The sequence below is a fragment of the Lepidochelys kempii genome, chromosome 18 (genome assembly GCF_965140265.1).
Source record: "Lepidochelys kempii isolate rLepKem1 chromosome 18, rLepKem1.hap2, whole genome shotgun sequence".
In the NCBI taxonomy this organism is placed as follows: domain Eukaryota; kingdom Metazoa; phylum Chordata; order Testudines; family Cheloniidae; genus Lepidochelys; species Lepidochelys kempii.
Window position 1 is genome coordinate 10,283,542 of NC_133273.1, and position 13,162 is coordinate 10,296,703.

The 13,162-nt window shown below is 46.8% G+C and overlaps 1 protein-coding gene across 3 annotated transcripts in view; it reads left to right on the plus strand.

Annotated features, from left to right (window-relative positions):
- Positions 1 to 13,162, plus strand: part of VWA5B1 (von Willebrand factor A domain containing 5B1) — a 77,333-nt gene that overhangs the window by 26,627 nt on the left and 37,544 nt on the right. For all 3 annotated transcript variants that reach the window (XM_073316622.1, XM_073316624.1, XM_073316623.1), the window contains exons 8-10: positions 2,401 to 2,577; positions 11,005 to 11,115; positions 12,852 to 13,054. In XM_073316622.1, the coding sequence (XP_073172723.1) occupies positions 2,401 to 2,577; positions 11,005 to 11,115; positions 12,852 to 13,054 (491 nt within the window). The remainder of the gene's footprint in view (positions 1 to 2,400; positions 2,578 to 11,004; positions 11,116 to 12,851; positions 13,055 to 13,162) is intronic.

Consider the following 13,162-nt stretch of genomic DNA (forward strand, 5'->3'; position numbering starts at 1 on the left):
ACTCTCAGTGTCCTGTTTACCAAGGCTTCCCTTGCAAAGCTCTCTCTGAAGTCATTGGGAGTCCCATGCTTATTGGGCTGCCAGGATTGGGCCCTGCTCAGCTGAGGCTCCTTCAACTTTGTGAGGTTCTGAGTGCCTCCCAGTATCCTCACCTGCAGAACAGCCTAGTGCACCAGGCACTGGATTTAGACTCAGGGGACCCTGGTTCAGTCCCCCGTTCAACCCTAGGCTTTTATGTGACCATGGGCAAGTCACTTACCCTACCCCATGCCTGATTTCCCCATCTGCAGAATAGGAGTGATGCTTGCCTGTGGCACGGGGTGCTGGGAAGAGAAGTGGGACAGGGTCTGCTTTTACAGTGGCCCAACGGGGCACTACTCACCCTGTCCTGGAGTCTGGGACGGTTGGTTGTGGGTCCAGTGCAGTGGTGCTTTAGCTCTCTGGCCCCCTCAGTCCCACCCCTTTCAGGGTATTAAAGTCCAAAGAGAAGGGAATCTGTCATGGATGGTTCAGCCACAACAAATCCTGCATCTTGGCAGGGGTTAGGCAAGATTACCCTTGCGGTCCCATGTAAGCCTATGATTCTATGCATACAATGAACTCAAAAACATCTTCATCAGGACTCACCCTTCTGCTCAGGGCTTGTCTTCATGCAGCCTGCCCTTCTATTCAATTTTCCTAGGGCAGGTCATCCCATCCACAGGGGACTCATCCAGGCAGCAAGCTGTCTCCATCTCTTGGCTGACACCAGGCTTCCCTTGTGAATCCAAAGGTGTTATTACAATCTGTATACAGCTGAATAGTAATTACAATGCTGGAAGACACCAAGGGCTCTTTAGTCTGCTTTCTGACAGAGGCCAATGCTGCATGCTTCTGAGGAAGGGGTGAAACAATGTGACATTATATGGGGAGGGGGGAGCAAAATGACTTCCCAACCCCTGCAGCTGGTGAGCAATTTAGATGCTGAAGCATGCGAGTCAATAGTCCTTGTCATTTGTAGCCAGGCTAAGGTAACTACAGGGTTCTGTACGTATACCTATAAATGTGATATACATTTCCACAGGGGGCAGGGGGAGAGAAATTCTGTCTGTGTTGCTGACAAATAAAGCCCCTGTGTGCAGATCAACCCGAAGTGGGGCTGAGCTGGGGAGAGATCAGCGGTATGTGCAGACCAATACAGAAAAAGAAGGGTTTGTAATGACATTATAGAGGGCTCAGGGAATGGAAGCCTTACTGGCTGTATAAAATAAGAGCAATCATTCAGGCAGAATCAGAGAGAATCGGCAGCCTTGGGCTTTTTTTTTCTTTTTTTCAGACAAATTGTTGACTTAAGTGTGTGTTTCAGTACTGCCGAGCTGGGACAAGGGGCCAGATGCACAACTGGTATAAATCGGCGTTGCTCCATACGTCAATGGAGCTCAGTTGATTCACGTCAGCTTAGGCTCTGTCGGCTTTTTGTTCTGTTGTTGTACAGCACCTAACACAGTGGGGTATAGGTCCATGAGTGGGGCTCCTGGGCATTATGGTAATATAAATAAATAACCCTAATACACATAACAAAGAGGAGTCTAAAAGCATCATGGGCCCTCTTTTTTTTTAAAGTTCAATGTTATTGATTTTTTAAAATGAAGATTGATACGTAGAGTAAAATGAAAAAATGCAAAAAGCCAATAGGTCTGAGGTCTGATGTGTAGTGAAGAAACTATGTATCATGCAGTTTTCTACTGCAATTATACCTGGAGTGGTAGGCCAGGTATTTTAATGTATGTGATAAAATATGATAAAAAGAACAGGTAGAAAAAAACAGAAAGAGCAGAAAATAACAGAGCCAGCCATTGTGCCCCATTTAGATGTGGAACAATGCCTGAGGCTGTCATGTGTTCTGTTCCTAGCTCTGCCATTTAATTTCTGTATGACCTTGAGCAAGTCACTTAATGGCACAGGGCCTCAGTTTCCCCATATGTAAAATGCACATGCTAATAATATGTACCGACTTCATACAGAGAGGCTTACTTAATAAAGCATTTGGAGATCCTCTGCCATAAGGTGGTTATCCCAAGATGTAGATTGGTTGTGTTCCCACTGTGCATTCATGCAGGCAGTCAATATGTAGGTATTCTCGGATTAGGGGTCTCATGCAGCATTTGCCCTCCAGAATGTATCTTCCCTGAAATCAGACATGTAATTGAGCACTGGAGCTGCCCCACAGGGGGTAGGAATGGGGAAGCTGTAGCATAGACAGGGCTCAGGTGTTTTTGCCACTATGTTTTTTACACTGCTCTGATTCATGCCTAGAGCTAAAAGGTGGGGTGGGGGGAAAGGGACAATACATGGAGGGGTTTTACAGATAAACCGCCACACTGAGCTCTTCCTCTCAAGTTCATTTCTTGCTTGTTGCAGACGGAAATCATCAGGAAACGCCTGAACAAGGACATCCCTCACCACCCCGTGATCATGCTGAACTTCTGCCCTGACCTGAGAACCAGCCAGCCAGACCTCAGGGAAACCCAGGGAGAGTTTATATTTCTGATAGACCGCAGTGGAAGCATGAGCGGCACAAACATCAACCGCGTCAAGGTACCACAGGGGGTAAAACATGACTCCTAGGGATCTGCAGTTGCGGAGAATTGGCTGAACATTAAATTCTGGTTAAATATTAGCTAGCAAAAGTGTTTCTTTAAGTGCTGATGAAGCATCTCTGCCCATCTTTCTCGGCTCTCTGGGGGTCATGGGGTGTTCTTTCTGTGGATGGAACAAATCCAAAGCAGTTTGGTTTTCAGCATCTCACTGGTTTGCATGTAATGTGTTCTTCAGCCATTCTACCTTTGTCTGGTCAAATTTCACAGCCTTTGTCTGGTCAAATTAAACAGAGTGTTGGGACAGGTCAGTACTTTGATGGAAGACCCCCAAAGAAACTCAAAACGCCGCAGGAAGTGGTTGGTGCCAGTCACTCTGTAGGTGGCGTTCTGCCACTGACCTGCTCTGTGACCCTGGGCAAGTCATTTCACCAGTCAGGGCCTCTGTTTTCCTCGCTGTAAAAGCAAAATAACAACATTTACCTACCTCTGTGGAATGTGTGAAGGACGTTGAGCTCTTTGGATAGAAGGTGCCATTATAAATAATAGTCAGTAATGTACCTGTTCAAATTCCCTTTGCAGCTTTGACTGGTAAAGGAGTTCTTTGTGGCCTGTGCTCAACTGTCCAGTGGTTTTGCTGTGCAGTGTTAAAGAGCTGCTGCATTGCGCAATGACTATATGAGCAGTGGGTGACATTGAGCTGTCGAGGTAGATAGGTACAAGTGCATATGCCAGGGGATGTGCCATATGCACTGTAATCCGTAGGTACATAGGAGTAGGGGCCTACCAAATTCACAGTCCATTTTGGTCAATTTCACTGTCACCGGATTTTAAAAATCATAAATTTCATGATTTCAGCTATTTAAATCTGAAATGTCAGGGTGTTGTAATTGTAGGAGTCCTGACCCAAAAAGGAGTTGGGGGGGGTCGCAAGGTTATTGTAGGGGGAGGTTACGGTACGGCTACCCTTACTTCTGCGCTGCTGCTGGTGGCTCCCTGCCTTCAGAGCTGGGCCGCTGGAGAGCAGCGGCTGCTGGCCGGGAGCCCAGCTCTGAAGGCCGAGCCGTTGCCAGCTGCAGCACAGAAGTAAGGATGGCCCGGTCTGGTGTTGCCACCCTGATTTCTGCAGTACTGCTGGCGGGGCGCTCTCCGCTCTGAAGGCAGTGGAGAAGTAAGGGTGGCAATACTGCACCCCCGTAAAATAACCTTGTGACCCCCCCCCCCCGCAACTCCCTTTTGAGCCTGGACCCCCAATTTGAGAAATGCTGGTCTCTCCCTTGAAATCTATATAGTATAGGATAAAAGCACACAAAAGACCAGATTTCACGGGGGGAGACCAGATTTCATGGGCTGTGAGGTGTTTTTCATGGCCGTGAATTTGGTACGGCCCTACATATGAGCTATAACCCTATATAAACACGTCATATTGTTTTGACGACATTATGGTAACTGGCTTTGGCCAAGGCCCCAGAAGTCAGTGGGAGCCTTTCCATTGTTTTCAGTGCATTTTGGATCAGTCCCTATAGGCTCAGTCCTGCAAACCTTACTCACATGAGGAGACTCAGTGAGTTCAGTGGGGCTATTTATATGAATACAGCTCACAGGATTGGGCCCTATGAGAGCCAAGGTGACTATTTAGTTCTTGGAGGTCCCATTAAGTGCTTTGCCGAATGGGGGGCTTAGAGATGACCCCCTCAGGAGTGAAATAAGAGAAGATGGGCAGTAAGCCAGGGGGCTTGGGTATGGCTGGCAAATATTCTTCCCTTGGGATGGATTCAGTGTCAGCTTCCCCCAGTGACTTCAGGGACATCTACCCTGTGGGAATGGCGGTTTGGCTAGACAAACCCGTGCTAGATGCACTCTAGTTAGTTGATAACAATAGAAGTGAGAATGCCACACGGCAGGCTTCAGCACCAGCTGTACAAGCAAGTACAGACCTGGGGGTGAAGGTTGGGGGGTCGGATGGTTGGTACAGCCCACGCTGAAGCCTGAGGTTTCTATCTTTAGCAAGCTAGCATGGTACAGATATGTCCACGCAAACTGCCATTCACCCACCCTGGCTGCAATGCAGACATACCCTGAAAAGGGCGTAAATCAGGACAGAGTCTGGCTGTGCACCACTGTCTGGTATAACTGTACAGGCCTGGACTTAGCCAAATTTCCCTCCTTGAAACTCCTACAGCCATCGACGGGGAAATCTCTCTAGTCACTATTTAATGATTCTTGTCTATGCCTATTGCACTTCAGAGGCCAGGTCTGTGTTTGCCAGCTGGCCCTGGCAGGTCTCAGTGAGCAGCTGCAGTTTGGGGAGGAGCAGCCCTGGAAAGATTTCCTTCTGGACTCTCTGGGGTCAGTTCACCCCTGCATTTTACATTTTCCTGAGCCAGTAGGGGCTGTTGCAATCCCTAGCCCTGGAGAGGGCCGGTGGGGTTTGCAAAGCCACCCTTCCCCTGGAATTTCTGCTAGGAAAGGGCAGCTCTAAGTTGCTGGTGAATGCCCTGCAGGCAGAGAATACCTGGGAGAGCCACTGAATTAGCTCAGCACCAGGTGTGCGGCCACACCCTCTCTTCCCACAGTGCCACCCATGTCTGGGGCTGAGCTAGGTGGATGGAGAACCCCTACCGCTGCAGGAGCCCAGTCCTGGGCACTGGTGCATCCCCTTCTGGGCATAGTCTGCCTCTGGGACTTGCACCGGAGGTCGCCCAGCAGGAGCCCTGTTCAAAGTCTTATCATTGCCAAGCTGACTCTTGTTTCCATGGGAACAGGATTTGGAAGGCCCCCACCCGCAGAGAATGAGAGCGCTGCCTGCTATGTGCTGGCTGTTGGCAGAGTTCTGGAAGGGCTAGTTTGTACAGGCCACCTGCAGAGAGCCAGAGCCTGCCTGGGGGCCACTAAAGCCTAGTACCCTAAATCTTATGTATGCACACGTGTGTTTGTGTGCTTGCCTGGGTGCATACCTGCATGTTTGTGTGTGCACACGTGAATTTTAAAGAAATAGATTTAAGTATCACCGCATTTAAAATTCCCTTTGTCATTCTTTGAAAAGCATGCAGTCCCGTCCTGCCAGGCAAAAGCCCTTCTCTCACCCTTGCAAGTGTGAGACCCGCGGGCCACTTAGGGAACAGAGCTGACTGCAGAGCTTACTGTTCCCTGCGATGGTATCACCAAAGGGCTACACTGAGATGTCAGAGCCACTGGAGATGAAAGATTACTTCACTGATGTGCAAGGAAACACTGCTCCCCCCCCCATTTTATAACCTGATAGTCATTAGGAGCTTCTGTTCTGCTTTGTGTGCATTCCTTCCCACTCAGAGGAGCAGTATCTAGGGTCAGAAAATCTAGATTCTATTCCCAGCTTCGCTACTGATTCACTGCGTGGACTAGGGCAAGTCACTTATCTTCCCAGGCCTCAGTTTACCCACTTGCAAAGGGGGATCTTATTCACAGGGGTGTTTTAGGCAAAGTTAGTTGTTATAATTTATTTTATATTTTTGAGAGTAGCACCTAGAATCTCCAGCTGAATTCAGGGCCCCATTGTGCCAGCTGCTGGTACACAAAGAGCTTACAATCTAAATAGACAGGACAGACAAAGGGTGGGAGAAAAGAAGGGCTATTATCCCCATTTTACAGTTGGGGAACTGAAACACAGAGAGATTCAGTGACTCACCTAAGGACACACCCATTATTGCCTGAGACTTAGTCCTAGTCCTTACCCTTGAGAACCACTGCCCTAGATAAATGTGAAAGAGTATTGTTATTTAGTAACTAAAATAATCTGTGCCCATCTGTGTGTAGCATGGCAAGATCTATGGATGAGATGTGCCCTATCAGGGATTGGTGCTGTGTAATGTTATTTAACGTATAACCTTGAGCTATGGGTTCATTAATTCTTACAAGCTAAGCAGGTCAAGCCTGGTCATTATCAAAAATAATTTCAGGCTGATGCAGGAAGCTGTGTAAATTACACTCCTGTTACAAACCCAGTGAGTGCCAGGTCTGTGGAACTTACACTATTTTGTCACTTTCACCTATTTTCTGACATACAGTGCATCCTGCATGTGTAACCCTACCCTACCAGAGGAGGACGTGCGGCACCTTGGACACTAACCAATTTATTTGAGCGTGAGCTTTCGTGAGCTACGGCTCACTGCATCGGATGCTCAAATAAATGGGTCAGTCTCTAAGGTGCCCCAGTCCTCCTGTTCTTTTTGTGAATACAGACGAACACGGCTGCTACTCTGAAAGCTGTCCTACCAGTCCCACCTGTCCCACTTTACATAAGCTATTACCAGCAGGAGAGTGGGGTGGGGGGAGAGAAAACCTTCTGTAGTGATAATCACCCCTTTTTTCATGGTTTGTGTGTATAAAAACATCTTCTGTATTTTCCACGGTATGCGTCCGATGAAGTGAGCTGTAGCTCACGAAAGCTCATGCTCAAATAAATTGGTTAGTCTCTAAGGTGCCACAAGTCCTCCTGTTCTTTTTGCGAATACAGACTAACACGGCTGTTACTCTGAAACCTGTCCTACCAGTTACATCAGAGCTGAATTTAACTCATTATTCTTTATGGCTGGGATTTTTAAAGGGACTGAAGGGAGTTAGGCACCCTGGCTTTATGTACCTAACTCCTTTGAAAATCCTAGCCTACAATAGCCACTTTGAGGGAACTGTCTCTGGTACTGAAATGGGACTGCTCAGGAAGGCTTTGGGTTCTGCCTGGCAGTTTAACTAGCATGGTAAGAAATACGCTTGAAGATTTCCAGTCGTGTGGCCATCCTGAATGGAAGAAGGATGCTTGCCAGCCCACCCTTTCCCTTCTACTTCTAAGGAAAAGGAGAGGCCACCTTTCAAGGCAATGTATCTTCAGAAGAAAAAAAAAACCCACTCTCCTGTTTTCTCCTGGCTTCTGTCGTTCGTAAATGTCTGAATGCAGTTGCTGCTTTTAATGTATTTTGGATGGATTGAACTTGATTGAATAACATTTGCATAGTCATCAGCTTGGACTATAAATTGCATGGGATGAACTTGGATGTGTTAGAAGGAGGAAATGGAGCTGCGTGGTATGAAAACTGTGCTATGTGACAACAGTGCTATCTGTAGATTAAAATGAATCAAAAATGAATAGATAGGGAGTAATTTGGTGCTTGTTTTCTGTGTGTGTGTAATCGGGGGGTGGGAGGGGGTGAGGGGAGAGGGAAGGGAATTCCAGACTAAAATGTTAAGGGGGAAAGTTCAATGCTTTTAATTTCCTGCGGCTGATTTCATTCTGGCAATCCTGCTCTAATGCAGCTCACCATTTCAAAAACACTGTATACAGGGTGGTAAGTGTGACTGTGTCAAGCATATATATTGGCAAACATGGAATAAGAAGCAGATATTGACTTCTCTTGAGGTGAACATCTAGGTTTATGGATCTGTGAGATAAATATCGAGTGCAGCAGAACTGAGATCAATAGTTAACTTAAGGAGCGATAAATCTTCCTGCTCACTGAAACGTGAAGTCCGTATTTGTAACATACATTTGAATTGCTTCATTAGAAATATCTGGAAATCTGTTTTTGAAAACTACTTCTTAAAATACCAACTTCAAGATCCTGGGGGGAAAAAAATCACCTCTGCTGAACCTTTCAGGAAGCAGCAATTTGAATATGTTCTCTCACTAATTCAGTTTTCCCTAACTCATCTGCAGCCGGTCAAAACGCATACATGTACATCGGTTAACATTGCTCCAGGTCTCTGTATTGTTTACCTCTCCGAGAGTCTCCAGTACAAACTTACGGACTTGTCACATGACTGTTTTCAGCCAGTCATGAGCCAGGGTTGTGTGTGTGTGTGTGTGTGTGTGTGTGTAACAGTACAGGGCTCAGGCATAACCCCCCCCCCCACTGAAGTCACTGGGAGCTCCAGACCTGGATGCCTTGCAGATGTGATGCACTGTTTGTAGGATCAATGTGAGCTGTAGCTCACGAAAGCTCATGCTCAAATAAATTGGTTAGTCTCTAAGGTGCCACAAGTACTCCTTTTCTGTTTGTAGGAATGAATTTGGGGTGGCCATGAAGCTAGAGAGGTGCTATCAACTTGTGGCAATAAAGTTACTATAAGACTTTAAGGATCTGATCCCAAGCCTCATGGCATTTTTCCATGAACTTCACTGGGCTTTGGAACAAGCCCTAAGAGCTGAAGTGTTTAACTCTGGTGCTATGGCGAAGTTCCAATTGGGAAGTTACAGTCTGATAATCTAAAATTCCCCTTCGATTGGAAATGGTATATTTTTAACTTCTTGGCTTTTGGGTCATCTAATCCACGCCTCTGTCAATGAGAAAGTGAGGAGGCTCTCCCACTTCCTTTGACCTTAGCAGTTATTCTCTCAGGGCTGGCTCTTGGGTTTCTGCTGCTCAAGGCAAACTGACAACTGTATGATCTCATCCTCATGTAAACACACAACACTAAACCACTCTGGAACAACACAAATCACTGACCTGCACTTGGCCTTTAACCATCCTCTTTTTCACAAGTGAACTCCATATCCACTGTCTCCTGTTTGTTGTCAAAACAAGCAGCACCCTTCATCCTGGAGCATTCCATTCCCACCATGCATGATGTGAGATCGATTACATTTCTTTTCTCTAATAAAAAGAACCAGTTCAGAAGGGAAAGTTACAGAGAATTTTTCAGGTGAAAAATCATTCATTCGGAGAGAAAGCAGTTTAAAATTTTTTTAAAAAAACTGATTTTTTTCGGCATTTATGCTGTTTTGTTTGTTTTGTGCACTTTGCTCAAGAAAAAAACACAGCAGACAGTTTCTCTCACAATACACATGGCTACATTCACAAAAGAAGATTTCTGTCCAAAAATTGGTTTCAGAGTAACTGCCGTGATAGTCTGTATTCGCAAAAAGAAAAGGAGGACTTGTGGCACCTTAGAGACTAACCAATTTATTTGAGCATAAGCTTTCGTGAGCTACAGCTCACATTGATTTTTTAAAGTTCACGAAAACAATTCTATTAAAGTTCTGTAAAGCCTCTTATTAAAACCCATGCCCCAAAATCTTACATTTTGTGGTGCATACTACCCATCTCTGTCCTGAGGAGCTTTTTTGGAGGAGAATAGCCATCAGATGCATGCAGTGTTTTCTTAATGTGTGAATCACTTAAAAGCAAACTTGGAAATTGTGGTCTAGATGAAATTACTATAAGGTGGGTGTGCATCTGGCTGAAAGACCATACTCAAAGAGTCATTATGAATGGTTCGCTGTCCAACTGGGAGGGTGTATGTAGTGAGGTCCTGCAGGGGTCAGTCCTGGGTCTGGTACTAGTCAATGTTTTCCTTAATTACTTGGATAATGGAATGGAGAGTATGCGTATAAAATTTGAGGATGACACCAAGTTGGGAGGGGAGGCTAGCACTTTGAAGAATAGAATTAGATTAGAATTTAAAATAACCTTGACAAATTAGAAAAATGATCTGAAATCAACAAAATGAAATTTAACAAAGATAAGTGCAAAGTACTTCACTTGGGAAGGAAAACGCAAATACGTGACTACATAATGGGGAGTAACTAGCTGGGTGGTAGTATGACTGAAAAGGATCTGGGGGTGATCGTGGATCACAAATTGAAGCTGAATCAACAATGTGATGCAGTTGTGAACGAGGCTGATATCATTCTGGGGTGTATTAGCAGGAATGTTGTATTTAAGTTCATGAGCTAATTGTCCCACTCTACTCAGCACTGGTGAGGCCTCAGCTGGAGTTCTGTGTCCAATTCTGGGTGCCACACTTTAGGAAAAATGTGGACAAATTAGGAGAATCCAGAGGAGAACAACAAAAATGATAAGCGAGTTAAAGAACCTGACCGATGAGGAAAGGTTAAAAAAAACCAAGCTTGAGAAAAGAAGACTGAGGTGGCCCCTGTTAGCAGTCTTCCAATATGTGAAGGGCTGTTACAAAGAGGACGATGATCAATTGTTCTCCATGTCCACTGAAGGTAGGACAAGAAGTTATGCACTTAATCTGTAGCAAGGGAGATTTAGGTTAGCGATTAGGAAAAACTTTCTAACTCTAAGGGTAGCTAAGCTCTGGAACAGGCTTCCAAGGGCGGGTGTGGAATTCCCATCACTGGAGGTTTTTTTGAACAGGCTGGACAAATAGCTGTCAGGGAGAGTCTAGATTTACTTGGCCCTGCCTCAGTGCCGCAGGCTGGACTTGATGACCTTTTGTGGTCCCTTCCTGCCCTGCATTTCTATGATTCTGTGAAACAAGCAGTGTTATTCTGTTGTGTTATTGAACTGCATGCCGCCAAATGCAGGGTAGTGGTGAAGTTAACGTGGAGAAGGAAAGCCAGGAGGGTAATGTTGCTGGTAAAGCCAAGGCTGCCAATCAGATATCAGGCTTCCTGATGTGTTCACTTTTATTTCCTTCACCCTCACAGGATGCCCTGCTGGTCATACTCAAGAGCCTGGCACCGGCATGCCTCTTCAACATCATTGGATTTGGGTCGACCTTTAAGACCCTCTTTCCTTCCAGTCACACTTACTGTGAGGTGGGTGAAGACATTTCTGAACTCCTTGGCCTTCACAGAAGAGAGCAAAGGCCTTGCAGCTCGGACGCTGCTGCAGGGGCTGGCACGTGCTACCCTTTCAGGGTGGTAGCAGGGAACGTGCTGCAGCTGGTGCCAACCGTGCCCTGCCCTGGGGTCATCTGGTCCAGGGAGCTGGTTCTGTAGCTCACTCACGGCTCTGCCTCTCTGTGTGAAGCAGCTGCACACACCATTAGCCACAATCCTCTTGTTCTGGAGTCCAGGTTCCTTCACTTGGGCTGGTATGCTCCCATTGACAGGTATTAACAGAGGGGTGCTAATATCCCAGATCTTCCACACTGGGTACATGAATTCCAGGGACTTTTTCTGAGAGGACAGAACCTCTGAGACACCAGAACCCCTTTCGTTGTGGCCAAGATAGCGACCTAGGTTCGGAGGTTCTGACTTTCCATCACATGGCTTTTAGGAACCTACCTTTCCTGGACTCTCTCTGCACTGGCCATGCTGAGCTCTTCCCGAATGAGCTAATGAGCAAGAGCCAGAATGATCAGAAACCTTCTGAAACAGAAAAGAGCTAACTCTTCAGATTTCATCAACCCAGCCCCCTTCTCCAGCAGGGGCCAGGCCTTTATGCCTCTGAGCCATCGCCATGTCACTAGAAAAGACCCACATGTCCTCTTGTAGCCCAGCATACTGCAGGGTCGGGGTTTGCACCCCACATAGCATCAGACATTGACAAATGGGATCTAGCCTTTCCATAAAAAGGCTACTGTATGTGCAGTCATTCACGCCTAGAATGTTACAGGCATGAGGCTATTACCTCCTGATGTCTGGGTCGATGGCACAGATCACCCTCACCTAAAACAAATCCATAGCTTTGGGCTGAGCAGCACGAAGAGTTCCTTAGGGTGTGGATTAACAGGCACTGGATAGCCAGCCACACAAAAATACACACACAGTTTTGCGTATACCTTGTGCAGCCCTAGACATGCACCCTGCTATCACAAAAGATCCCATGCACTGACTTCCACTTTTCTCCCATTCATACATACAGTGCAGGACCTTTGCTGCTGGGCCCATGTGCTCACATGTACTGCTGTCACGTATGCACCATGCAATTGTCTTCATCGCTGTTATTGTTTATTTACAGAAGCACCTGCAATGTGCTATTGTTTATTTATGGAAGCACCTTCCAAGCACAGAAGAAGCAGAGACCCTGCTCTAGGGAGCTCACTGTCTAAGGACAAACACACAGGTCTACACAATCGCAGCTGCCCTTGCACACAGGGTGAAATTACTCCCTTGCAGAGGGACAGCAGCGGCACCCTGCCCGGGCACTAGCCCCGTTTAAGCCATAAAGCATCAAGCTTAAGTGGGATTTCTGTGTCGCATATGCCTTGCGCTGCCCTCTGCAAATTTCACCTACAGAAAATAGCTGCAGACACATTGGGTGCATGCCTTTTACAGAGGCAGCGTGGCTTGGTGGTTAGAGCAGGGGACCAAAAGTTGAAAAGATGTGGGTTGCATTCCCAGCTCTTCCACTGACTTGCTGTCTGACCCACAGCAAGTCACTTCTCCTCACCAGGCCCCTGTTTCCCCCATCCGCTAAAATGGGGGCGTAGCAATGTCGTAATGTGCTTCGGGATCCCCAGACAAGAAGTGTTATGTCAGCGCTCAGCATCAATCACAATATTTACCACAATGACTCTAGCTAGTGGGCACTTCTGCTCCCTTTGCAGGAGAGTCTGGCTATTGCGTGTGAGAGCATCAAGAAGATCCGGGCGGATATGGGCGGCACCAACATCTTATCCCCTTTAAAGTGGATCATCCGGCAGCCCATCCACAGGGGCCACCCGCGCCTGCTCTTCCTGCTGACCGACGGAGCTGTCAGCAACACCGGGAAGGTCATTGAGCTGCTGCGGAATCACTCTTTCTCCACCAGGTGTGGATAACTCTGGGATCCTCTGGCATATGGCAAAAAATCCAGCATGGAGGGGACTCGGAGTGCAATGCCAGGAGCAGGCCTCCATCTTACATTTCACAGTCATCC